The sequence below is a fragment of the Garra rufa genome, chromosome 13 (genome assembly GCF_049309525.1).
Source record: "Garra rufa chromosome 13, GarRuf1.0, whole genome shotgun sequence".
NCBI classification, from domain to species: Eukaryota; Metazoa; Chordata; class Actinopteri; order Cypriniformes; family Cyprinidae; genus Garra; species Garra rufa.
Window position 1 is genome coordinate 1773621 of NC_133373.1, and position 27396 is coordinate 1801016.

The window sequence follows — 27396 nt, forward strand, 5'->3', positions numbered from 1 at the left end:
AACACATAATTGCTAAAAGACACGATTTCCAACCCAGTGGTGAGGAGCAGGTGTCTAGCACAGCAATGCATTCTGATCTCTCCTAGCTGAGAAAATGATCAGTCAACAATTATACGAAAAGTAAACAGTAATTTTGTGAGGGGAAAATCTGAGCATGTCTAATTAAAATGTTGTTTGTTTTGGCTGCATCTCTTCTCCGTTATTAGAGGCTGTTTATGGCACAAGAAACAAAGACCCAGAGGAATAAAACAGATCAACCTAACTTATTAAGTTAATCATATTCAAGATACATCACAGAAGTCTTAAAGGTACGGTATCAGAGAAGGTTCAGGGTCAAAGAGAGATCAAAACTGTGTGTTAGTGTGGCTGTCATACGTACACACGATGCCCTCAGGGCCACACACATGCCTCTCCATGCAGCGGTCACACTTCAGGCCGCTGGCGCCGGGACGGCATTGGCACTGTCCGGAGCGCGGGTCACACGCTGTGGGAAATGAACCGTAAGGGTCGCACTTACACTCCTCGCACCGGCCGCCAAACACACTCGGGTTACCGTGGAAACCAGGAGCACACCTGGGCAGACCATAATCACATTCAACACACTATAAGGCCTCTGCTAAAACATTACTATTAATACTTAAGATTTGCCTCACATTCAGCACTGCAGATTAGGGATGCACCAAATGTTCGGTCACCGAAATTATTCAGCCGAATAAGCGAAAAAAACAATAAATCATACCGAACAATGATATGATGTGCCCTAATGCAGCAAACATGACGGCAGTGTGGAAGCATTTAAAACTGTCCAAAAAAGATGCAATAATCATTCCGACGAGAGACTATTTAGTCTTCCATGAGAAGAGGAAGGGATGGTTGTTGCTGGTTATTGTATGATAATTGAAATCGCAAAATGGCATTAAACCATCAGTAAATAAACTACAGAACATTATGTTTTCTAATACATGCAGCAATTGTATGTATTCGGACAGCGCTGCTTGAGAAACATTCATAAAAATGCTGCTGTCAGCAAAAAGAAGAACTGAGATCTTCTTGATAAAATAAAAGTCAACATTCAAAAATGTTAGTATTGTAATTTTTCTGATGTTCTGTAAAAAAGTTTTTTTTTTAAATAATGATTAAATAATTACAACAGTTTTATTTTTGGTAACACTTTACAATAAGGTTCATTAGTTAACATTAGTTAACCATATTAGGTAACATGAACTAATAATGAACTGGACTTATACAGCATTTATTAATCTTTGTTAATGTTAATTTCAACATTTACTAATACATTATTAAAATTTTGTTACCATTAGTTAATGCAGTGTGAACTAACATGAACAAACACTGAACAACTGTATTTCCGTTAACTAACGTTAATAAAGATTAGTAAATACATTAACAAATGTATTGCTCATGGTTAGTTCATGTTAGTTAATACATTAACTAATGTTTAACTAATGAACCTTGTTGTAAAGTGTTACCAGTTTTATTATTATAACATTCACACATAGTGTTTAAACTGGGATCTGTAATATTTTCTAATGTTTTAAAAGAAGTCTCTTCTGCTCAGCAAGGTTGCATTTATTTCTACATTAAAAAAGCAGATGCCTGATTTAAGAAGGGGGTCTTAAAAATGGCCAAATAATATTATTTTACTAACTTATTAATTTTAAGTTAAATTGTGCTTTGTTGGTAGGCTATAATGTCTACTAGAATGTTAAAATATTTTTAAATTGTTGTTTTGTAATTGATTTTTTTCTTTGTCTTTATTTTTGAGCTACGCCGTACGGTTGTGCCCGAAAAATTGACTTATATTTAAGACCTATTTAGTGAACTTGTCCTAGGTTTTTTGCCCGATCGGAACCAAACCAGTGCAGACACTAGACACTGAATATCAATAATTACTAAAAAAGTTCAGGTCAGATAGGAACGCTAAAATGTTCTATGCTGATGTTAGCCAACTTGTACATTTAGCTATAACGCTTGAACGGAATGAGATATCTTCATCAAACTCTGTACACATGTGTATAAGCTCAATCTTTGGTCAAATAAAAAACATTGATGGTATTTCTTGCTAAGATGGAAAAAACATATTAATTAATCAATCAATTATGCAACCGTTAGTCTGATAGGCTTGAAAATTGGTGTGCAGTGTCTTGGTTCAAAGTGGCACAAGTGTCTATGAGGACATTGGCGTATCTCAAAAAACATGGCCGTCATCAGCCAATGAAGTTTGAGAACCTATTAGACAAGGTTAACGGAGGCCGACTGGAACAAAACTCATGGGCATGTTCGACTCATGGCCCTAAAGGTCTGTAAGAATTTTGAAATTTTATGGTTTTATGGCTCTGTAACCACGTGGTGTTTCACACATCCACACAATATGCATATCATTTGATAGATCTCCTCATGCTGAACAACTTTGCCTCAAGAACCATTGCTGTCAATCAAATCGTTCATGAATTATTTTCAATTATGTTAAAAGCCTACTTTTGCGAACTAGTCCTAGGTTTTTTGCCCTCAATCAAACCACTGCAGTGCAGTTCTCCAGACTTTCTAGATCAATAATTATAAAAAAAATGTTGAATTTGTCCTTTGGTTAGCTATAACGGGGTCATTTTAAAAAGGGGCGTGGCCACATATACCTGAAAGCCTATAGAACCCAAACAAAAACTCAACAAAACTTAACAAAAATTGGGGAAAACATATACCAGATGACTCTTAACAAGCATGCAAAGGTTCAAGAAGATCGGACCGTAGGTGGCACTATAACAGTTAAAAAGGTGTCAAAAACATGATATTTCTATTGCAAAAGAACTAAAATCGCAATGAAACGTCCATTTATTCACACATACACTATATCTTCATATCATATGATAGATCTCCTCATTTTAAACAACTTTGCCTCTAGGACTGCTGTTGTCAATCAAACTGTAAAAAGCACATTTTGGCTATTTAATTTATGCAATGATGAAAAAAATTGGCAAAATACATTCGGCAAAGAATTTTCATTTCAGTGCATCCCTACTGCAGATGACGGTGGCTCATTTTCAACACTTTATTGACAGATTCAGCCATGTAAGTAACGACTTGTTTTACATCATTTAGAAATATGTTTTCACCTTTCACAGTGTTTTCCCTTGTAGCCTTCAGGACAGGCGGTGCAGCGGTAGTCATTAAAACCCTCCGTCTGACAGGTGGGACTAAAGCTGAGAGAAACAGGGCAAAAGTGAGACTTATCACCACTAAAGAGTGTGTGTGTGTGTGTGTGTGTGTGTGTGTGACATACTTGTTCTCCGGGTTGAGTAGTGGACAAGCACAGGGTTTGCAGTCGTCGGTGGAGCCGCGAACTACGCCGTAAAACCCTGCAGCACATCGCTCACACTTATCACCAACTGTGTTATGCTGACAATTCTAGAAGAACAAAACAACATAAAAGCACTATTAACATGTTGTAACATGTAATAATACTGTTCTAACAACAGCTGATGAATTTTTATTATTAATAATAAAAAAATTGCATGATTAAATAATGTTTATTGCACAGTTAAATACTTTTTCTAACAGCTTAATGTTTAAATTATCTTGAAATAACCAAATTGTGACTCTGGACCACAAAAGCAGTCTTAAGTAGCACAGTTATATTTGTAGCAATAACCAATAATACATTGCATGGGTCAAAATGATTGATTTTTCTTTTAAAGATCATGTTGTATCAAGATATTTTGTAAATTTCCTACAGTAAATATATCAAAACTTAATTTTTGATTATGATTATTAATATGCATTGCTATGAATTTTATTTAGACAACTTTAAAGGCAATTTTCTCAATATTTTTTTTTTTTTTTTTTTTTTTTTTAGTATTTTTTGCATCCTCAGATTCCAGAATTTCAAATAGTTGTATCTCGGCCAAATATTGTTCTTTTGTAACAGATCAATGGAGCAATGGAGAGCTTGCTTATTCAGCTTTCAGATGATGTATAAATCTCTATTTCTAAAAACTGATCCTTATGACTGGTTTTGTGGTCCAGGGTCACATTTGGTATTTTAATACGTAAAAAATTGACATGTATTTCGATACTTTCCAACCCTGGTTTTAAATACAGCTAAATCTAAATCTGTTGGTTGACTTATATCATTGTTTTATATTGTCATATCATCCAGAGCCAAAACTGCTCCATGTTAAAGCAGCACTGAAGCATAATTGTCATAACAGCACAACTTTTTGCAATACTGCTTCGAAACAATTTCATAATAGGGAATTCATTTTTTTTTCAGTCTGCAGTCAGTGAAAACGCATTTATGAGAGCAGACGGCACAGAATGAATGCAAAGCTCACAATCTTCCGGAAACAGCTGGATGGAGTACAACAGAATGCCGGGTTTGATACTCGTTTTTACGTTTAATTACACATAACATGACACTGGGTCTTACATCTCTGCTTCATTTTTCCATCAAAATAATGTCTGTTTTGGGACAGCAAATATTGATATGTGCCATTAATTGCAATGCATCTGATTTAAATTTAAACTCTTAGCCTACTTGATTGACAGCCTGAGCTACAGCATATAATCACATTGGTTAAGACAAAAGATGTGTAATGTTGCAACAAGACAACAGTTTAATGTTATTACAGTTAGAATCAATACAAATGCAGCTTTTCAGTAAACACATAAAGCTCTCTCTTAATCTAGTTAAAATGCCACATTAAGAACAGAAAGCTGGCCCCAGTAAAGAGATTTGCATTTCTCGAGCTGCCCAAGTCACACACCAAGAATGAGAAGAAAAACGGAGAGAAAGAGGCACAGAGGAGCGGCAGCTTTCAGAGCGGAGTGTAATCAGACTGCTGAAGTTGCGCTTTACTGGTCCGTGTCGCTCTGAAACTTTCATTAACTTCCTGTGTACCTCAATTACTCAAATTACCCCCCTACACACTCGTTTACCATTTTCAATTTGCGAAAACCCGTAAAATGCAAATGATATTGCTATTAGCATGCATGCAATTGAAGGCAGAGGGTCGGCTGTTTGCTGCACAACTCTGGAGAAGCTGTTTGGAGAAGGGTTCGACTGCATGTTCATCTTGCACTGGACTGATGGACTCAACAGACCTGATTTGTCCAGTGTGCTTTACTTGTACCTTTTTTTTTACTAACATGGTGCTAGATCAAGTCTGGCCAAATCTACATTTCCACTACATTCTGGGCAGCTGTTTTGTCATCTCTTGGCTCTCAAGTCAATGTAAATAAAAGGCTGAAATTTGGCTCCAGCTCCATTTAGTTTAGGAGATGGTCATTGGATAACTGTCATATGCAATGTTTAATTGACATGCAGTCGAACCCTTCTCCAAAGAGCTTTTCCAGAGTTGTGCAGCAAACAGCCGACCCTCTGTTAAGAGGTTTTGAATGCAATGTTACTTCAACTCTCCACCATTCCAAAGGACTTAATGCAGCTCATTAAGTGAGTACGTACCTGGCAGATGGCGGTTTCAGGATCGCACGAGTCACTGTGTCCATTGCACTGGCACCGGACACAAGTGCCAAATCCCGCTCTGGACGCGGCTCCACCGGTGTGAACAGAGAGCCTGTAGAACCCAGCTGCACATTCCTGCACATAGTTATTCAGACATAAACATTGCAGTACATCAGCAGGCTTTTACAGCAAACAAAAAATAACATATTCATCATATCAATGTGAAACTAAGGGGGCATTTACACAACACCATTTGCAACTAAAAATGGAAAACTTTTTGTGTTTTGGTCATTCATTTACACGACAACAGCGTTTCGGTCGCTTTTGAAAATGGGTTTCAAAATGCAAGTTTTTAAAAAATGCAAATTTGTGAAATGGTGATGTTATGTTATATTACGTGTTCAGATTTTATGGGTCTGGCATCTAGTCTTATCAGCATCCAGCTATTTTTAGTTGTATAAAACTGCTTGTTTTGCTACTTACTATTGCAAATTCGTGTGTCTTACCATATTATTTTAATTATTTTATCATTTACTGCATGTTGTTATTCTTCTCATTTCCCTACATCGGCTAATGAACCAGAAGTCTCACCCATAGGCTTATTTCCACGTTAAAGAATAAGGTAGATATGAATGTATGAATTCGCAGAGTCAACTACGGGCCTGGCATTAATAATACAATGCTTTTAGTCATTTTTCACGATTTCGTGTAAACGGCAATTGTTTTGACAATGCTGTCATCTGTATGCAAAATTTTTCAAAAATGCAAAGAAAACTTAATACAGTTTTTGTTGTGTAAACATAACCTAATGCACTGAAAAAAATCATTCACTGAATTTACTTTTTTTTTAAGGTAAGTGTTTGCAATCAATTTATTTTAGCTATATTTAAATAAAATTAGTTGACTAACTTTAAAAAAAATTTTTTTTACCTAAATGCAGCTAAAATAATTTGACTACTTACCTTAAACAAATTTAGTAAATTCAAGTAAATTTAGTAAATTTAGTAAATTCAATGAATCATTTTTTTTCAGTGTGCAGAAATAATTTTCTTTCATAACAACAAATGATTCTAATGGTGTGTGCACACCAAACGTAAAACTAATATTCTCATTGAGTTATCGCTCTAGATCACTTGTGGGATGTTTCCCGTGTTAGTCGCTCAAATAAAAACATTGCGTTATGCTCTCCTCCATTTTCTGATACAACTGGATGTGTCAATAAGCTCTTAACTGATTGGTTTGAACGACAACACTCAAAAATTGAAATTTTTCAACTTGTGTGGAAGACAAGCATCATGCATTCGCGTCTTTGTATTTACTTCGTATGTAATCTACTCTCACAAATAATTAAATTCACTTTTTGTGTGCACACACCATAAAATTGCCCATACTGTATGTTTTGTTTTCGTTTGTGTCTTTGCACTGACTTTGTATGAAATCTAAAATACTTTTAAAAATGGCCATATTGTACAGCATTGTTTTTGAAATTGATACTGTTATTGTCTCAGTATAAACTACAAAAACACAGATTTGTGAAATGGTGATGTTATGTGTGTTCATATTACGTGTTCGGATTTTATGGGTCTGGCTTCCAGCCTTATCCGCGTCCAGCTATTTTAAATAGATCAGTCGTGGGATGTTTTTTTGTGTGATATTTGCGCTACACCACCTTATCATCCAAGATGTTCATGTTAAGAAATTATGTTTTTTTTGAGGAAAACATTTCAGAATTTCTCTCCATATAGTGGACTTCTGTGGTGCCCCGAAGTTTAAACACAGCATCAAAGGGCTCTAAATGATTTCAGCTGAGGAAGAAGGGTCTTATCTAGTGAAACAAATTGACAATTTATATACTTTATAACCTCAAATGCTCGTCTTTTCTCGTCTCTGCATGTCGAAAAACTCCCATCTCGTTTTCTCCGCTGACTTCAATATCGTCCTACATCGCGGCAGAAGTACCGACCCAGTGTTTACAAACTGAACATACAAAGAAGGTCAATCACCCTTTACAAAAAAAGGTAACACAGCGATGTAGGACAATTTAGAAGTTGAAGACAAAAACGAGGTAGGAGTTTTTAGACATACCCTAACTGTATTGACCCAGATTACACAGATTATAGACACACTGCAAAAAATGCTTTTCTATCTTAGATTTTTTGTCTTGTTTCCAGCCAAAATATTTAAAAATTCTTAAATCAAGAAGGATTTTCTAGACAAGTAAAAATTATTGCCTTGTTTTCAGAAAAAAGTCAAAATTAAGTACATTTTTGCTTGAAAAAAGCAAAATTATCTGCCAATGGGGTAAGAAAAATAATCTTGTTTTCTTGAAATAAGATTTTTTTTTCTTACCCCATTGGCAGATTTTTTGGCTTGTTCTAAGCAAAAACTCACTTAATTTTGACTTGCTTTTTTCTGAAAACAAGAAAATAATTTTTACTTATCTGGAAAATCCTTCCTAATATTTTGGCTGGAATAAAGACAAAAAATCTAAGCTAGAAAAGCATTTTTTGCAGTGCATCGCACAGACGAGACAAGACAAGCATTTGAGGTTATAAATTATTTAAATTGTCAATTTGTTTCAAAAATAACCGATCGTTTCGCTAGATAAGACCCTTATTCATTGGCTGGGATTGTTTAGAGACCCTTTGAATCTCCATTTAAACTGCATTTTTGAAGTTTAAACTTTGGGGCACCATAGAAGTCCACTATAATGAAATAATTCCTTAAAATGTTTTCCTCAAAAAAAACAATTTCTTATCCACTGAAGAAAGAAAGACATGAACATCTTGGATGATAAGGGGCTGAGTACATTATCTGTAAATTACTAATCCTTTAAGAGCCACTCTACACTTCACTGTATGTTGCATTTTACTGTACAGTAAAATAAAGCATAATCAGTTAAGTATGATTCTGGTTAACTTTGTTTGCTCAGATTTCAACACGAAAACCTGACAATGTAGACTCATACTTTACAGCAAATAGTTAAATCTGTACAACAGCGCAAGTGTTAGCATAGTGCTGTGGCATTCGGACATGACTCTACTACAGTTAATGTGTAAATGTGCAAGAGGTAACAGGCACATAGTGATTGTCATTCAACTAGTAAAGCAAGAACGTGCTGCAAATCCACACCGAAAATTGCTACACTGTAGACCAGCAACGTTCATACAGGAAAAAAATAGTCCTCTGCTGAAACCATAGCAACACTCCCTCTCACCCTCGCTCTTCAAAATTAATCGCGTCAATTTAGTACACCATCTGTTCAGGGTGAACTTGCTAAACGCTTGTTTAAAAATACTTTATTAAGCACAGTATGAGGCGCCGCGGAGTTACGGCCATCTGTCTCCACGCGGCTCCGTCCAGCCTGAATGTGAACAACTGACACTCGCTGATCTGTAATCGGAGTCTCGCACACTTGAGCTTGTTAAAGACCTCACACGAGCGCTTTGTGGGCGGAGACTGGCGGCGAGAGAGCGTTTTAACACATTAACAGTCTGAGAAATACTCGCTTTAATGAGCGGCGTGCAGCGATACACCCAGCTGTTCGTCTCTCCACACTTGGCCTGTTTTTACAGAGCTGTTGTGTTTCTAGGGCCCTGTTATGAAAGGGCACATCAGCGCCGCTCAAAGTGCCTTAATTATTGTGACAAGGACGTCACGTTAAATCTATTTGGAAACTGCATTACTGGGACTTTTCAGAGTTGTTTTTTGTAATGTTAGGCACAACAGATCGAGTTTATTAGGTGCTATGTAATAAATACAAAACAAAATGTTTTTATGAAAATGGCTGTCCTTACTATTATTTTTTGTGACATTGACTTGAGATTATTCTATCTTTTCTGACCAACATTATGCTATAATATCTATAATATCTGCGATGCATCGCGATTCTCTCTTCAACGATTCTGAGCTTGTTATTTCCCCTGTGTTTTGCTTTAGATATGCTTTCATTTATGCCATTTGGAATGCAGCGCACTGACAGACTTTCACGTGTGCTTTGTGTTTGTTCGTCCTAAAACTCGATTGCGGCTGTGATTAAATTCACTTGCATTTTTGATTACTTTTATACAAAACTGATGTACTCACATTTATGTTTTCAGAGCAGGACAAAACGCTTGATATATGGAAATAGATCTGTGCATTAATTTGAATACAGCTGCCCTTTCTTTGATCTCATCAGTAATAATCAAACGAGGAAAACAGGAAAACTATTGTCTGTGAACTTTCAGATCCTTAAAGAACAATTATTTTAAATAAGTAATTGTTTTAAAAAGTAGCCTGCTCATATAATAAAAAAATTAAGTACATTTTGCACAACATAAAATTTATGAAATTATAAACGTATATGAAAAAGTAGCCATGTGCGGTAATATTGAAAACTGAGAATGTGACGCATCGTGAGTTGATAATAAAAACCGTAATTAAATTGAATCATGAAACCAGTGACAATTCACAGCCCTACTTTTAAGATGGCAGTACTGACATACAGAGATTTCAACTAGAAACAAAAAGCATAGAAACTGCAATTTTACATTTTGTTAAAATGTAAAGTTGTTAAGATGTATTTGGACAGCAGAAGAATTAATTGTGAAAAAGATCAAGATCAAGAATAGTTTTGGAATCGGATCATGACTCCCAGAATCGGAATCGGATCGTGAAATGCCTGAAGATTCCCACCCCTAATAATATCTGACCAATAGAGAGTTAGGTAATAATTACATTTATGACATTTTATCACAACCTTGCAGAACATAGCAGCTCTTCTACATCATAAAGACATTACCTCACAAGAGAGACCGGCGTATCCCAGAGGACAGTCACATTTCTCAATCTGATGGGCGATTTCACTGTCCTGTGAGGGCGTCCCAACCTCAGCCACCTCTAAAGTGATCTCAGAAATCCTGCACACCAATCCAAAATATATATGAGCCTCAAAGATAACGTAAAACTTACAAAACAATTTTTCCTAGTGCTATCATTTTTTTAATATATTTTTTATATTTCTTTTATATTTTTATTAATGTTTATTAATTAAATTAATTTTGTTTTGATATTTTCCATTTTTATTTAAATTTTAGTTAAAGTTTTAGTAAATCAATTGTGCTTTCCATTTTTTTTGTTTTAATAATATGTCTATACAGATTTCATTCATTTTTATTTCCGTTTTAGTTTTAGTTATTTGAGTACAAGTTGAACTAATTGAAATTCAGAAAACCTGTCTTTCTGAACTAGATGAAATATATATACATAAATAAACAAACTGCCGTTAAAAAAACTTTGGGATCAGTAAGACTTGTAATGTTTTCAAAGAAGTCTCTTATGCTCATCAAGGCTGCATTTATTTGATTAAAAATACAGAAAAAAACAGTAATATTGCAAAATGTTAATACAATATTAAATAATGTTTTTTACTTTAATATACTTTAAAATATAATTTATTCCTATGATGCAAAGCTGAATTTTCATTGTTAAGTCTCCAGTCTTAAGTGTCACATGATCCTTCAGAAATCATTCTAATATACTGATTTATTATTAGAATTATCAATGTTTGAAACAGTTGTGCTGCCAAATATTTTTTTTGGAACCTGTGATCCTTTTTTTCAGGATTCTTTGATGAATAACAAGTTAAAAAGAACAGCATTTATTCAAAATATCAATCTTTTCTAACAATGTAAATATATGCTATCACTTTTTATTCATTTAACACATCCTTGGTGAATAAAAGTATTAATTTCTTTCAAAAAGAGAAAAAAAAAAAAATGACTGACCCCAAACTTTTGAACAGTAGTGTATATTATTAGAAAATCTTTCTATTTAAAATAAATGCTGCTCTTTATAACCTTTTATTGATCAAATAATGCTAAAAAAAAGTATCACAACTACAATCAATAAACATTGATAATAAATCAACATATTAGAATGATTTCTAAAGGATCATGTGACACTGAAGACTGGAGTAATGATGCTGAAAATTCAGCTTTGTATAACGGGAATAAATTACATTTTAAAATATATTCAAATAAAAAAACAGTTATTTTAAATTGAAATAATATTTCACAATATTACTGTTTTTTTCTGTATTTTTTATCAAACAGATGCAGCCTTGATGAGCATAAGAAATGTAAAAATCTTACTGATCCCAAACTTATGAGCAGCGGTGTATATATATATGTGACCCTGGAGCACAAAACCAGTCTTAAGTCGCTGGGGTATATTTGTAGCAATAGCCAAAAATACATTGTATGGGTCAAAATTTTAGATTTTTCTTTTATGCCAAAAATCATTAAGAAATTAAGTAAAGTTCATGTTCCATGAAGATTTTTTGTAAAATTCCTACTGTAAACATATCAAAATGTAATTTTTGATTTGTAATATGCATTGTTAAGAACCTAATTTGGACAACTTTAAAGGTGATTTTCTCAGTCTTTTTGATTTTTTTGCATCCTCAGATTTCTGATTTCAAATAGATGTATCTCAGCCAAATATTGTCCTATCCTAACAAACCATACATCAGTAGAAAGCTTATTTATTGAGCTTTCATGTGATGTATAAATCTCAGTTTTGTCAAATTTAACCTTATGACTGGTTTTGTGGTCCAGGGTCACACACATACATATATATATATATATATATATATATAGCGTAAAACTATAACAACCAAGCTTATTCCTAGTAATTAAAAGTTGACTGATAAAGTTGTAGAAGTCTTTTGTGAGAAGGACCTTTCTTGAGATCAGTTACCTGCTGTGTCTCATGACGCTGCCGTGTGAGGCCTTTATTAAGATATATTCGACATGAAACAGGACATCCATGAAATCTTCACGGGACATCGGCCTGTCATCCTGGTGTTTCCACTCATGCTGCAAAACAAATGTTTTAATACATGAGATCAGTTGAATGACTCCTGCACATATAAACAATGTCATCACTCTTGTATTAATGATCTATAGTGTGTTTCAGTAAGTGGGTGGAGCTGAGCTCTGACTCTCATTCCTGATTGGCTCACCTCTGTTATGTCAATCTCGTGACGGGTCAGCTGGCCAATCTGAAGCGCTGGCATGTGGCGGACCATGACTTTATCCTTGTTTGGGCCACCCTTTATGATGATCTGGGGTTCATAAGAGGTGCGGCCCGTCTCATCACGAGCCTCGTAATAGATGGCGTACCTCAGCTTCCCACCATAGGCTGTTATCTGAAAAACAACATCTGAATGGTTAGCCTTGTTGTGATGTTCATTAGTTGGCCTTGAAATTCAAAAATATTATTTTATACGACTGAAACACTGAGACTGTATACTTGCATTCAAAAGTTTGGCATCAGCTTTTTTTTAAAGAAAGTAATTCTTTTATTCAGCAGTGCTGAAAAATGCTGCTCTTTCAAACTTTTTGTGAACTGTGTTCAGTATTGACAATAATCATGTTTCTTAAATCAGAAAATCAGCATATTAGAATGATTTCTGAAGGATCATGTGACACTGAAGACTGGAGTGATGATGCTGAAAATTCAGTTTTGATCACAGCAATCAATTGCATTTTAATATACACTGCTGGTCAAAAGTTTGGGATTAGTATGATATTTAATGTGTTTTAAATAAGTTTCTAATGCGTCTCAAAGCTGCGTTTATTTAATCAAAACTACAGAAAAAATGTTTAGATTGTAAAATATATTTACAATGTAAAACAACTTTTAATATACATATACAAATTTTAATATACATTAAAAATCTAATTTATTTCTGTGATCAAACCTGAATTTTTCAGCATCGTTACTCCAGTCTTCAGTGTCACATAATCCTTTAGAAATCATTCTAATATGCTGATATGCTTATTATTTTCCATTTATGTTTTTGGAACCTGTGATACATTTTTAAGGATTCTTTGGTGAATAAAAAGTTAAAAAGAACAGCATTTATTTACAAATATATATTTTCTAACAATATATACTATTGTTCAAAAGTTCAGGGTCAGTACATTTTTATTCTTTCTTTTTTGAGAGAAATTAATACTTTTATTCACCAAGGATGTGTTAAATGAATACAAAGTGATAGCCTGGATTTACATTGTTAGAAAAGATTTATATTTGGAAAAATGCTGTTCTTTTTAACTTATTCATCAAAGAATCTAGAAGCAAAGAATCACAGGTTTGAAAAAATATTTGGTAGCGCAAATGTTTCCAACATTGATAATTCTAATCAGTGTTGGGGAAAGTTACTTTTAAAAGTAATGCATTACAATATTGCGTTACTCCCTAAAAAAGTAACTAATTACGTAATGCATTACATTACTTTTTGAGTTACTTTTTAAATCTGGGCAGGGCTTGTTTGTTTTTAATATAAAAACTTTGCTTTTAAGCAAATGTAAAAGCCCTTTCACACCAAAAAGTGAAATGAATAAGCCTATGACTGAAGGAAAAGTAAATTCATTCATGTCTGTACAGTAGAACTGTAGGAAAAGGAAGTCCAACACTCTTCAGCAGTAAGAAAAATGAAGCACAAATGTTAGTTAATCTAAAGTAAGTTTTGCTTATTAGTATGGTTGAATTGGATCAACAAAGGTCAGCAGCAAAGACATTGGTTAATAAAATGGGGTTAAATACATAAAGGAAACAAAAAGTAACTTGTGTTACTTTATTGAAAAAGTAACTTTGATATTTTCTTGTAAACAAAAAAGTAATGCGTTACTTTACTAGTTACTTGTAATGCATTACCCGCAACACTGATTGTAATAATAAATCAGCATATTAGAATGATTTCTGAAGGATATATTAGATTTTTCTTTCATGTGATGCTCAGGACTGGACTAACAGCTGATAAAAATTCAACGTTAAATCACAGGAATAAATTATATTTTAAAGTATATTATAATAAATACCATTATTTTATATTGTAATAACATTTTGCAGTATTATTGTTTTTTTCTGTATTTTTGATCAAATAAATTCAGCTCAGATGAGCATAAGAGACTTCTTTAAAAAACATGAAAAGTCTTACTCATCCCAAACTTTTGAGCGGTATAAAATAAAATGAAAAAAGTGTTGGTGGCAGACTGACCATGGAGCGTTTGAACTGTTTTGGCAGTCTCCAGTAGTACGGCTCACTCAGATGTTGCTGGACCACATCAGCATTAGCGATAATGTCAGGATGCTGAAAGCTCACGCCCGCTGTGATCTCCTGACGACTGGATTTGTCCACGAGAGGAAGAACGGTCTGTTCTGGCATCAAAGTCAGCTACAGGACAGAAAAAGAGAACAGGACATCACAAATCAATCAGCTGAATTGACTCAAACAAGACCTGCACTTTAAACTTACAAACCAAGCGAAACCCAATATTAAATGCAATCTAATTGTGGATTGAAATGTGAGAAACGGGTTGCAATATTATTATTAGTTAATGTTTGTCTTCACCCACGCAGAAGACGTTTCAGAGGTGAAGAAAGTTATTACATCTCAAAGGAAGATTATGAAAACATTTTTTGTCATTAGTGCTCCAGAGATATTTATTAAGTAAGCAGGGTGAAATTGCCTCACAAAATAGTGTAATAGAGTTGTGTTTGAGTGTCTTTGAGGATTTATTTGTGTGTGTGTGTGAGAGAGAGGAACCCCACAGGGCGACTAAACTACCCTCACATCAACACACAATCTCACGACTCACTGACTTAGAAAAAATCTCTCGTTTTCCCATAAATGAGCTAAAGGATTCCAAACTCCTGTCTGAAACTTAGATTAACTTTTGGACTGCAACCTTTGTTTAATTTGTTTGTCGATTTCATCATGTTGGAAAAGCGTTTCCTTCAGCCACATTCGGCTGTTTGTCTCCATGGACAGGCTGAGGATTAAGACGAGTTTGTGAACGTGCAGGAAACCCTTATTAAAAACAAACAAGGGGCGTCTCTGTGCGTCAGCGCTTTCTTTCTATCTTTGTCTCTCTCTGCTGCTCCCGCACACTTAATTCCATCCTGTTGCGAATATGGTTGAGGGAGAATGACAGCCAGGAAGCACTTGATATTTATTACTATTTACTGTTTCCCTGGTAACCAGAGCATCTCAGCCCACCTCGGGACAAAATGATTAAGGAGGCCATCAAAACACACACACAAACAGACACCTGTGTCCTGATCTCATCCACACCATCACAACCAACATATAAAGCAAATAATAATTCAAACATATCCTTTGGTTAACAATTCTAAACTCTCATAATTATGTAAAATCACAGCTAAAATGGTTTGCAATCGTTACAAATTTCCATACTTCAAACATTTGAAACTGTGTTGAGATTATTTGCCTCTCGATCCCTTCTAAGGTATCACAGATTAACCCTTTAGGCTTCTTCGTTTAGGAGTCAAACTTGGCTTTTTCGCAGTCAAAAGTCTGAAGCCTTATAAAGTCACTTTTTTCTTCTTCAGGAAAATCAATGAGATCCATTTTTGCTCAATAATATTTTGTGATTATTATTCAGAATTTTGAGGAGTTTTTATGATATTATGCAATATTTATAAAATTTTAATGAACTTGTTTTCCCACTAGAATTAATATATATTTTTGTATTTAATTATTTATTTATAATTTTTCAATAAATGCAACGTTTCACATTAAAATGCTTGATTGCTGAACACTTTTTTTCATGGTAAATCACAGTGGCTGATTTGTAGCTTGTACCACCAAAAGATTCTCTAAATTATTGCAGTTTTTCGTATTTCATATTCATTTCCTATGCCTGTCATTTTTGACTGTGAAGGAGCCAAGTATGACTATTTTTTTTTTACCCTTTAACATATCCAAATCATGTCAGTGATTTTTTTGTGTGCTCACATAGCTAATGCAACAAAAGTCACCAAGTGTCATCTCATTCCAACGAAGCTACGATTTTTTAAAAATTAAAACAAAAATTTTCAGTCAAAAATGTTCAAAGGGTGTCACATTGAGGGTAAAAAGCATTGCTTTTATCAAATCCACTGCTCCCTTACCAGGAGTAATGGGTTTGTTAAAATTGAGGAACAATATCATGTGATGAGTTATTAAATCTGTAAGAATTAAGAGTTACTCTTCTTCCCCTGCACCTATTACCTGCGGGGTACCTCAAGGCTCTGTTTTGGGACCAGTTTCATTAAGTATTTTCTCCTGTTAGGTATCAATTTTTGGAAACACAACATCTCATACTATTATTAGACATTACTCTGATTTGGCTAAAACTGAGTTCAGCCTAACAAACTCTGTTTGCCATTAAAGGAGAAATTCACTTCCAAAACAAACAAACAAAAAAATCTGATAATTTACTCACCTCCTTGTCATCCAAGGTGTTCATGTCTTTCTCTCTTCAGTTGTAAAGAAATGATGTCCATATAGTGGACTTCTATGGTTCCCCCGAGTTTGAACTTCCAAAATGCAGTTTAAAGGCAGCTTTAAAGGGCTCTAAACGATCCCAGCTGAAGAATAAGAGTCTTACCTAGCGAAACGATGGATGGTTATTTTCTAAAAAAAATTGACAATTTATATATTAATGCTTAAATGCTCATCTGGTCTAGCTCTGCATGCACTCTTGTGTATTTCGGTTCAAGACAGTTAGGGTACGTCGAAAAACTCCCTTCTCATTTTCTCCTCCAACTTCAAAATCATCCCAAAATCAAGGTTAGAGCTCTTTGAAGCTGCATTAAAAAAAGTTCAAACTCGAGGGCACCATAAAAGTCCACTATATGGAGAGAAATCCTGAAATGTTTTCCTCAAAAAACTATTTCTTTACAACTGAAGAAAGAAAGACATGAACATCTTGGATGACAAGGTGAGTAATTTATCTATACATTTTTGTTCGCTGAACAGTACGTTGAAAAGAACCAGAGGCCAAAAATCAAGGGTTGCATGACCTGGTATTGTATGACTCCTCCTAGTTGAGGGTTCTAATTCGTCTTTTACTTCCTGAAGCAAACTCAAAATAACATGGCTTGGCAAATGAGATGTTCGAATAACATGTTCGTTTGGCATTCCAAATAGGGTAAACATTGTTTTCACATGCTTTCAGATGTAGCATCATTTACTACACAGAGTCACTGACAAGCTATGCTAACAGCTGTTGTTATCACAAACGATTTCATAATCGTGCAATAATACCATCAGAAATTTTTTTGCATAACCGTCAGTGAACTACGGCTCTGTGTAGTAAATGCTGCTCCATCTGAAAGCACATGATGGAGATTTACTGCTGATGGCTTTAATGACAAAATGCACATGGAAATCACATTCGATTAATCGTGCAGCCCTACTGATAGTACCTTTTGTTAAGCAAAGTTGTACCAGAAACTGCATTATGTAAGGAGATGTTAACCTGTGTGTCATATGTGCCACTGGATAAGATGGAATAGTAAACAATGCTTTCAATTCAGTGATTAAATATGAAGGTATACAGCACATTTAAAATGGAAGTAAAATGGAAGTTTTCTACAATACATTAAATATCAGTTCAAGGTGTTTTATCAGGTGTTTAAAACTGATGTAGATCTGTTTTTATTGCTTTACAAAATAACCAAACAAAATTTTTTGTCTTATCGATGAAAAAATGCCATTATATGACTCGTGTGTGTTTGTACTCACCCTCATACGGATGAGTCCCGTGGCCTCCGTACACGAGCTGCTCAAGCCGAAACAGTAGCACTGACTGCAGCCCAGTGGATTCCTGTGACTGAGGCCGAACGAGCCCACCTTACAGCGGTCACACCTCCCTCCCTCCACGTTAGCCTGAACAAACACAGATTCACATTAGTACTGCGTAGTGCTGTTTTACAGCTACCATGAAGACAAGGGCTGCATTTCCCAAAAGTACTGCAAGCCAAAGCAGATCATAGAACCCATCAGCATCAGTGATTTCCATGATCTACTTAGGCTTACGATGCTTTTGGGAAATGTAGCCATGTAGGAACAGCAGTTTTATCCGATTGAAGCATCATACAACAATTCATTGGCAGTGCATTTCTATATCCCTAATAATTATTTAAACTTGTTACTGTACAACAACAGTGGCTACTGGTTGAATCAATGATGGGTTTCGATCTCTTACCTTGCAAGAGCACTGCCCACTTCTGTCTGCACATGCGCAGAGGCCCGACTCTGCATCGCAGGTGTCCATTGACGAGCCTGCTGCCGTGCACTCGCAGGAAATGCATTGTGGGAAGTCTCTGTAACCCAGCTTACACTCGTCACATTTCTCACCCCTGAACTGCTCACGGCACATGCAGCAGCCTGTGTTCACATTACACTGCTGTGCCACAGACCCCAAGGCGTTACAGCCACATGCCTAAAAAGAAAAAGAACATAACATTAACATTCACATTAAATGGCATTCACTTGCCATGCATGTAACTGAATGCTTTTGAGATCCATTCAGAACCCTTACGTGTTGTTAAGTCTGATCAGGGCAGACAAGGGTGAACTCCATTTGCTTACTCAATAGAAAATCAGTCAGAATAAGATGCAATTCTCAGCACTGCCCTCGGCTGGTTCTCTTCCTGCCTTAAGGTGTGAGATTTTTCCATTCAGACTTGAGAATTACTTTTCTTCCTCTATCGCCTGTGGGATACCTCAAGGCTCTGTTTTGGGCCCAGTATATATATATATATATATATATATATATATATATATATATATATGCTCCTGTTAGGTATTACTTTTCAAAAACAGAACATCTCATACTGTTGTTCCATTACATGATATTCAGCTTCCTCTGAGTTCTGGTTCTGAGTTCTTTACCTTTTGATAAGACGTAAAGTTTTACAAGAGATTGCTTTATGTAAGGAGGAGATGTTCACCTGATGCAATGGTAAACAATGCTTATGAATCACATTCAATTACACGGTCACTGAAAAGTCATATTTGCTGATATTACAGAACTGGGTGATCTGGGACTTATAAAAACAAATGTACTGGTAATCAGCACCTAATTGTGACAAATTATAAATTTTTTAATTATTAAATGGTTTTGCAAGTGAAAACTCTTTTAATTACTGTATAATTTACAATGAAAAAAATGTAAAAGGACATTTTCAGAAGTTTCAGTGTGAAACACCTATTATTATATTTTATTCAAATAGTTTAAATAGTTTTTTTCTTATTATTTTTATTATCAGTAATATATACTGTAGAAAAATGAAAAATTTCCTGATACAGGGACAAACCAGTACTGAAAATTCCTTTATATTACAGTACAAACTTTTCTTAGAGTATACATTAGGTGTTTTGTGTTACATTTTATGTTATTTGGTTTATGTTTTTGCATTATTTTAGTATTGTATGGTGACCTGATGGTGTTTTGTCTTTGTTTGCATGACACTGTGCACTGAGTATTAGCCCTGTTTTATGGACAGGCAACTTCTGGTTCATTTTGTGGCTTTCTTTTTTACCCCCTTGTATATTGGAGGTTTGTACATTTTAATGCAATCTTTGTTTCATATGTGGCTTTCACTGAAATCATTTCTGCTATTTAAAGATTCAGTTGTACTGATTACTGTAACCATTATATACTAACATTCAAATTTTAAAAGGTCAAAAGTTTACACCCCCCTTTCAGAATCTGCAAAATGTTCATTATTTTACCAAAATAAGAGGAATCATGCAAAATGCATGTTATTGTTTATTTAGTACTGACCTGAATAAGATATTTCTCATAAAAGATGTTTACATATAGTCTAGAAGAGAAAATAATAGTTGAATTTATGAAATTGATCCTGTTCAAACGTTGACATCCCCTTGATTCTTAATACTATGTTGTTACCTGAATGATCCACAGCTGTGTTTTTTGTTTAGTGATAGTTGTTCATGAGTTCCTTGTTTGTCCTGAACAGTTAAACTGCCTGCTGTTCTTCAGAAAAATCTGTCAGGTCTCACAAATTATTTGGTTTTACAGCACTTTTCTGTATTTGAACCCTTTCCAACATGATTGATTTTGAGATCCATCTTTTCACACTGAGGACAACTGAGGGACTCATATGCAACTATTACAGAAGGTTCAAACACTCACTGATGCTCCAGAAGGAAAAAACACTGGGGGTGAAAACCTTTGAAAAGAATGGAGATGTGAAGTGAAAATTTTTCCTATTTTGCCTAAATATCATATTTGTTCATGTAGTACTGCCCTTCATAGGCTACAGAAGATACTTACATGTTTCCCACACTGCAAAAAATGCTTTTCTTACTTATATTTTCGTCTTGTTTTCAGCCAAAATATCTAAAAATTCTTAAATCAAGAAGGATTTTCTAGAGAAGTAAAAAATTTGTTTTATTTTCAGAAAAAACAAGTCCAAATTAAGTGAGTTTTGGCTTAGAACAAGCAAAATAATGAGGTAAGCAATTTTTTTTTTATTTTAAACAGAAAACCAGATTATTTTTTTCTCAAAACAAGAACATAATTTTTACTAAAATCTAAGTAAGAAAAACATTTTTTGCAGTGCAGAAGACAAAATAAGTTAGCTCTGACCTGACTTCATTATGATATCAGAACAGGTGCATAAGGTGCACATTTTTATTTAATGCCCCTCAAAATTATCCAAATGAACTGTAATTTGGAAATGAAAAAACATGCTTCTCAGATCTCTATAAGTGTGAACTGCATGTTTTGGACAAAAAAAACGAGCGCTATGTCACTGACTACATCACATTAGTATATTATTTATATGCTTAAAGGCATTGATTTTCAAATAGTTCCATGGATTCAATTGAGTTCAGGTGATAACGTAGCAATAAAGACGCCGTGCTGATTTCCATGCTCACCTCTGCTGCTCTGCGACATTACCTCAAAGATTCATCTCGACATAATAATGATGTTTCGGCAGAAGATAAATATACACAGGCAGAGCAGGCAGAGAGAAGCCGTGACGGCGGGAGGAGAGGAGATGGAGCCGTACCTTACAGCCGCTGCCGATGTCGTGACCCCAGTGGTTGGGTGCACATTTGTCACATCTCTCTCCCACGGTGTTGGGCGGACAGATACACTGACCTGTGTTAGCGTCACAGTTATTTCCCACATGGGCACACTGGCACGCTGCGAGACGGACAGAAACAGAGAGCAGGTTAATTGCGGAGCGCAGCTGAGCACCTGTTCTAAATGTCAGCGCCGGCTCTCCTCTCTGCTGCGGTAATATCAGTGTGATAGCGTGACAGAAGACGCTCCGCAAATTTACACACCGTCCCGACAGAGAATTACATTATTCTTAATGAAATGAACACCGCAGATGAAAACTGTAGCCTTTACAGGTCAAGCTTGTTGAGCTGGGATTTAAAAGCTACTGTCTGAAATCAGCCTTTTGCTCTTCTATAGATCAGACGACGTAAAGCAGTCACTTACATCTGTTATGTTTCATTTACAGTATCAAATTTATCTCACACAGAAGTCACATCACATGCATTTATATCCTCCTGAGACCCAGCTATGGCGTTTTTGCCTCTGTAATGGACTTTATAATTTAGTGAACTTCTATGAGAACTCACAAGTCACATTTTTAAGTTTTATGGAGAGCACATTTCAAGGCTTTTTAGAGATACCAAATGTTTGGACGTTTGACCATGACCACACCCTCTCCTTGGTCTTTAAAGATGGCTAAAATTTATTTAGTGGAAATTATACATCCTTATGGAAATATGATAATATTTTGTAATTGTCATTTAAATCTGAATCATTTTCAAATCGTTTATCATAAAGCAACATCTCAGGAAAATGTTATGGGTTTTCAAATCCAAATATGACTTCCTGTTATGAAACAGGACATACTCGTCCACTGCAGAGGACACCAGGACTAAAATAATTTTTACTATGCATTTAGGAAAATAAATTATATATCAATATTCTTATGAAATATTAGATATTATTATGAAAATCTGGCCAATTACACTGCAAAAAAAATGCTTTTCTTACTTAGATTTTTTTGTCTTGTTTCCAGCCAAAATATCAAAAAAATCTTGAATCAGGAAGGATTTTCTAGACAAGTAAAAATTATTATTTTGTTTTTAGTAAAAGCAAGTCAAAATTAAATGAGTTTTTGCTTAAAACAAGCAAAATAATCTGCCAATGGGGTAAGAAAAAAAAAACTTATTTCAAGCAGACAACTAGATTATTTTTCTTACCCCATTGGCAGATTATTTTGCTTGTTTTAAGCAAAAACTCACTTAATTTTGACTGATACAGTGTTTAGATGCACTGTGTTTAATGGAAAAACCAGTGTATGGACATTTTTAAACACATACTGCATGAAAAAAAGGCATATCAAGTCGTTTTTGGGTAACACTTTATAATAACGTTCATTAGTTAACAGGAACTAAGAATTAACAATACTTCTACAGCATTTATTAATCTTAGTTAATGTTAATTTCAGCATTTCCAAATGCATTATTAAAATCACAAGTTGTGTTTGTTAACATTAGTTAATGCACTGTGAACTAACATGAACAAACAATGAATTACTCTATTTTTATTAACTAACATTAACAAAGATTAATAAATAATGCAATAAATGTATTGTTCAGTGTTCGTTCATGATAGATTAACTAATGTTAACAAATGACACCTTATTGTAAAGTGTTACCCATTTTGGTTATATGTTTTAGAACATAGTTGAGAATAATCTTTAAACAAAGTTTGGTTAAAAAAAATCCTGAAATCTAAAAATTGATTGGTGATTAAAAAAAAATCTAATTGTTTTGCCTTTTTGATGTCTATTCATGCCATTTTATTTACAGAGAACATAGAATAAAACATCATCTTTTTTAAAAAAATGCAAATTTTCTATTTTTTTCTAATGATCTAATCAAGGTAATGGCATGAAAAAAAATACTAAATTCACAAATCTTTTTTTCTGGGTCTCAGGAGGCTATAGTGGTTTATAAAATACAGAGTGTTTCAAAGCAGATCCTCAATAATAAACAGGACTGTAACAGTATACTGTAAATTGTGTGAAATTGTGTAATTATAAAACAAGGTTAATTTCAGCTTTAAAGAAGCTCTATGGAAGACAACAGTGTTATTATTTAACTTGGATAGTGTCGAAGCTGTTTAATAATATTACAGAATATTAATGGTCTTTTAAAGCAGAAAGAGCGTAAGAGCTATAATATGAATATGGATAGCAGTTTACATCATTTGATGAGGATACATGGTAAATCTGAGCACAGATTAAGATACAGAGACATATGGATGTAAATTAGTAAGGCTGCCTTTCAAAAGTTTGGGATCAGTAAGATTTTTAATGTTTTTTGAAGAAGTCTCTTCTGCTCACCAAGGCTGCAATTATTTGATCAAAAATACAGAAAGAACAGTAATATTGTGATATATTATTACAATTTTAAATAGCTGTTGTCTATTTTAATATACCTTGAAATATAATGTATTTCAATGATGCAAAGCTAATTTAATTCTTCAGTTACATGATCCTTCAGAAATCATTCTAATATGCTGATTTGTAATGTTGAAAACAGTTGTGTTTAATATTTAATATTTATTTATTTTTGATTAATGAACAAAAAGTAAAAGAAAAAACAGCATTTATTTAAAATAGCAATCTTTTTTCAACAGCATAAGTCTTTACTATCACTTTTTTTAATCAACTTAATCAACGCAACATTTATTTAAAAAAGCTAAAGAAAAAAATTACTAAAGAAATCCTGAAAGAAAGTATCACAGATTCCCAAAAAAATGTATAAACTTTTATTTTTATTGCTTTTTTTAACATTGATAATAAATCAGTATAGAATGATTTGAGGACCATGTGGCACTGAAGACTGTAATGGTCTTCAGTAATGGTCCTGAAAATTCAGCTATGCATCACAAAATAATTTATATTTTAAAGTATATTAAAACAGAAAACAATTATTGTGAATTGTAATAATGCTTCACAACATTACTGCTTTTCTGTATTTTTCATCAAATAAATGCAGCCTTAAGGTCACTGCATACGAAGTCCGAAATTTTTGCACGTTAAAGGATGACGAATACGAAAAAAAAGAAAAAACGCATACGAAAATTTCAGACTCAGTGTGCAATGATCTTTAATGACCAGCAGACACTAAACTTGAGAAGAAAAATAAATTTTATTTAGCATAATAAAATAGTAAAAAAAAAACTAATAAAACAAACAACCAAACATTTAAATAATATTCATTAATGTGCATTGCCCCTATCAAATAAACTTGAGACACTTGTGAGATTACACTTTAGAGCTTAGACTAGATTAAACTAGAGTTTAGACCGACACTTTCTAAATTAAAAAAAAATAAAAAATCTTGAACTGTACTTTATTGTTTTTCTGATGCTATGGAATTACTGTTATATTGTTTGTCTAAATAAAAATCTAAATGCACAGATGGAGCTTGCTTACGTGTGCATCCACCCTCCTGAAAGCTGAAGTGTCCGGGAGCGCAGCGGTCACACTTCTGTCCCGTCACACCAGGCTGACAGCGACACTGACCGCTCTCGTCACAATCAAACGACTTGGATCCGAATGAATTGCAGTGGCATGGGACGCAGCCTTGAGCGCCCTGCATGTGTAAACCAGACTGGAGAGACAGAAAGGAGACAGTGAGAAGGGGTGAAATAAGGCGATTCTCAGAGTGATGGCTAGACAATGCTGTTTGGCACTTTCCACAAACAAGGTGCAAGTAGTTTCAGAAAACAGAGGCACAAATCCCAGATTTGTAGAGCCAGAACTATCACATATGTTGGAGAACCCAGGTGTATCGTTTCAATCTTTTACTCAGTTTTTCCAGATTGTAGTTCAACTATTAAACCCTTAATCTGTTTTAAGGATCAAATGTATTATAATTAATGTATTAATAACTACAAACCGCCACTAGTTCCAGACTAGAAATCCCCAGCACTATTTTAAGCTAAATTAAATTAATTTTGGGGATTGCTGATTTATAGTGCATTAACAATAATAAATAATGAATATTTTTTTAATTTGTACATTTAATGATTTTTGCTAGCAAATAAAATCAGACCAACTCTTAAAAAGGGTTTTATGCCAAGAAGGTTGGCATCAGGGCCTGTATTCACAAAACATCTTAAGGCAAAAAGTAGCTTATAACTTGCTGATTTAGGAGAAAATCTTAAAAATAATGGGTGTGTCAATTTTTGCTATAAGAGTATTTTAGTGTTAAAGCTCCTAAATCTGTGAAATGTTAGGAGTACACTGCAAAAAATGATTTTCTTACTTAGATTTTTTGTCTTGTTTGAAGTCAAAATATTTAACAATTCTTAAATCAAGAAGGATTTTCTAGACGAGTAAAAGTTATTTTCTTGTTTTCAGAAAAAAAAACAAGTCAAAATTAAGTGCGTTTTTGGTTGAAACAAGCTAAATAATCTGCCAATGGTGTAAGAAAAATAATCTTGTTTTCTGTTTGAAATTAGATTTTTTTTGCTTACCCTATTGGAATATTTTTTTTGCTTGTTCTATAAGCAAAAACACACTTACTTTTGACTTGTTTTTTCTGAAAAAAAAAATAAAAATAATTTTTACTTCTTTAGAAAATCCTTCTTGATTTAAGAATTTGCAGATATTTTGTCTGGAAACAAGACAAAACATCTAAGTAAGAAAAGCTTTTTTTGCAGTGTAGTGTGTAAAATTACCATTAAAAGCAGTACAATTCCTAATATAATCAGTAAAACCATTACAAATTATGTTTATATTTTATTAATATATATATATTTTTTTCAGCAGGGCTAAAATGGCTGTTACCGACAATTTTAAAAACACCCTGCATTTATTTGCACACACGTTTTTTGGTTTTAAATGTTATCCCAACAACTTTTCATTAACAATTTGGACAAGAAGCAACAGCTGTTCTTGCATCCAGTTTGGTTTTCTTTTACATTTGCATGTCTACTATCAGTCATTATTATTCTACTCTGGTAATTAAAAGAAGTATACATGTATGAGATTGACAATTATCTAAACATATACTGGTTTAATTAGTAAAACTGAGCCTGCATTTTAAAATCTTCATTTGAATGTGGCAACATTATATTGCACTCTATATTTCTATGATTAAATCTCTGACAGAGACTCCTCCCCTATCAGCTAATTAATATGCGCATAGTTGATAAGCATAATGACATCATCCATAACAATGAGGTCAACCCCGCCCTTACTTTTAGCTAAACACTTCTCTCTATTCCTTAGCAAAAGTTTGTTGAACAGGTTTTAAGAGAAAACTCTTAGCTACAAACTTTTACTGCTATTTAGGAGAACTCTTAGTGCTAAGATGTTTTGTGAATCCAGGCCCTGGTTTCTAGAAATGGCAAAAGCTCTCATATAATATTTAGTTCGACCTGCTGACACCAACAGATGTTTTTTATGTGTAGGTGCAGTTTAACCTTTAGAAAAATAACAAAAATTGACTTAGAGCATCAAGTTCATTTTTGTGCACCTACTCGTGGAATGTGCCTTGTTTAGTCATGCAAACAGTAAAATATCTTGTGCATTTACGCAAAACCTCCTTCATAAACACAGCACTGAACACCCATGCAGATATTACAGATCAAACCAGACCACAAAACTGCATCCGCCTCCTTGAGTGTGTACTCCGTCCCCTTTACACTCACTTTAACTGACATTTTGAGAGGTAAATGCCAACAATTTCATTTTAATGATCAAAAATGATCATGCAGTGATGATAAATCTGCACACGCCATGTGGATGTGAAGACACTGTGGCAGCCATTGCTGTGGGTGATTGACAGCCATCTGTCTGCTAGGAACAGGTGCGCTGTCACCGTAGCAACCAATGGGAAGCGGTCCTGGCACAGACTGTCAGTGGCACCCCACGGATGCCAGATACACACACACACACACACACACACACACACACACACACACACACACACACACACACACACACACACACACACACACACACACACATCCCATCATGCAAAGCTGTGAGCCAAAGTG

The 27396-nt window shown here is 34.4% G+C and overlaps 1 protein-coding gene across 1 annotated transcript in view; it reads right to left on the reverse strand.

The window, feature by feature from the left end:
• Positions 1-27396, reverse strand: part of LOC141283312 (laminin subunit alpha-2-like) — a 194633-nt gene that overhangs the window by 58696 nt on the left and 108541 nt on the right. Inside the window, exons 21-32 of the mRNA XM_073816596.1 lie at positions 24824-25001; positions 21362-21498; positions 18523-18759; positions 18060-18203; positions 14526-14702; positions 12483-12668; positions 12218-12336; positions 10260-10377; positions 5477-5611; positions 3296-3420; positions 3129-3215; positions 518-573 (exon numbers count right to left, since the gene is read on the reverse strand). Of these exons, the coding sequence (XP_073672697.1) occupies positions 518-573; positions 3129-3215; positions 3296-3420; positions 5477-5611; positions 10260-10377; positions 12218-12336; positions 12483-12668; positions 14526-14702; positions 18060-18203; positions 18523-18759; positions 21362-21498; positions 24824-25001 (1699 nt within the window). The remainder of the gene's footprint in view (positions 1-517; positions 574-3128; positions 3216-3295; positions 3421-5476; positions 5612-10259; positions 10378-12217; positions 12337-12482; positions 12669-14525; positions 14703-18059; positions 18204-18522; positions 18760-21361; positions 21499-24823; positions 25002-27396) is intronic.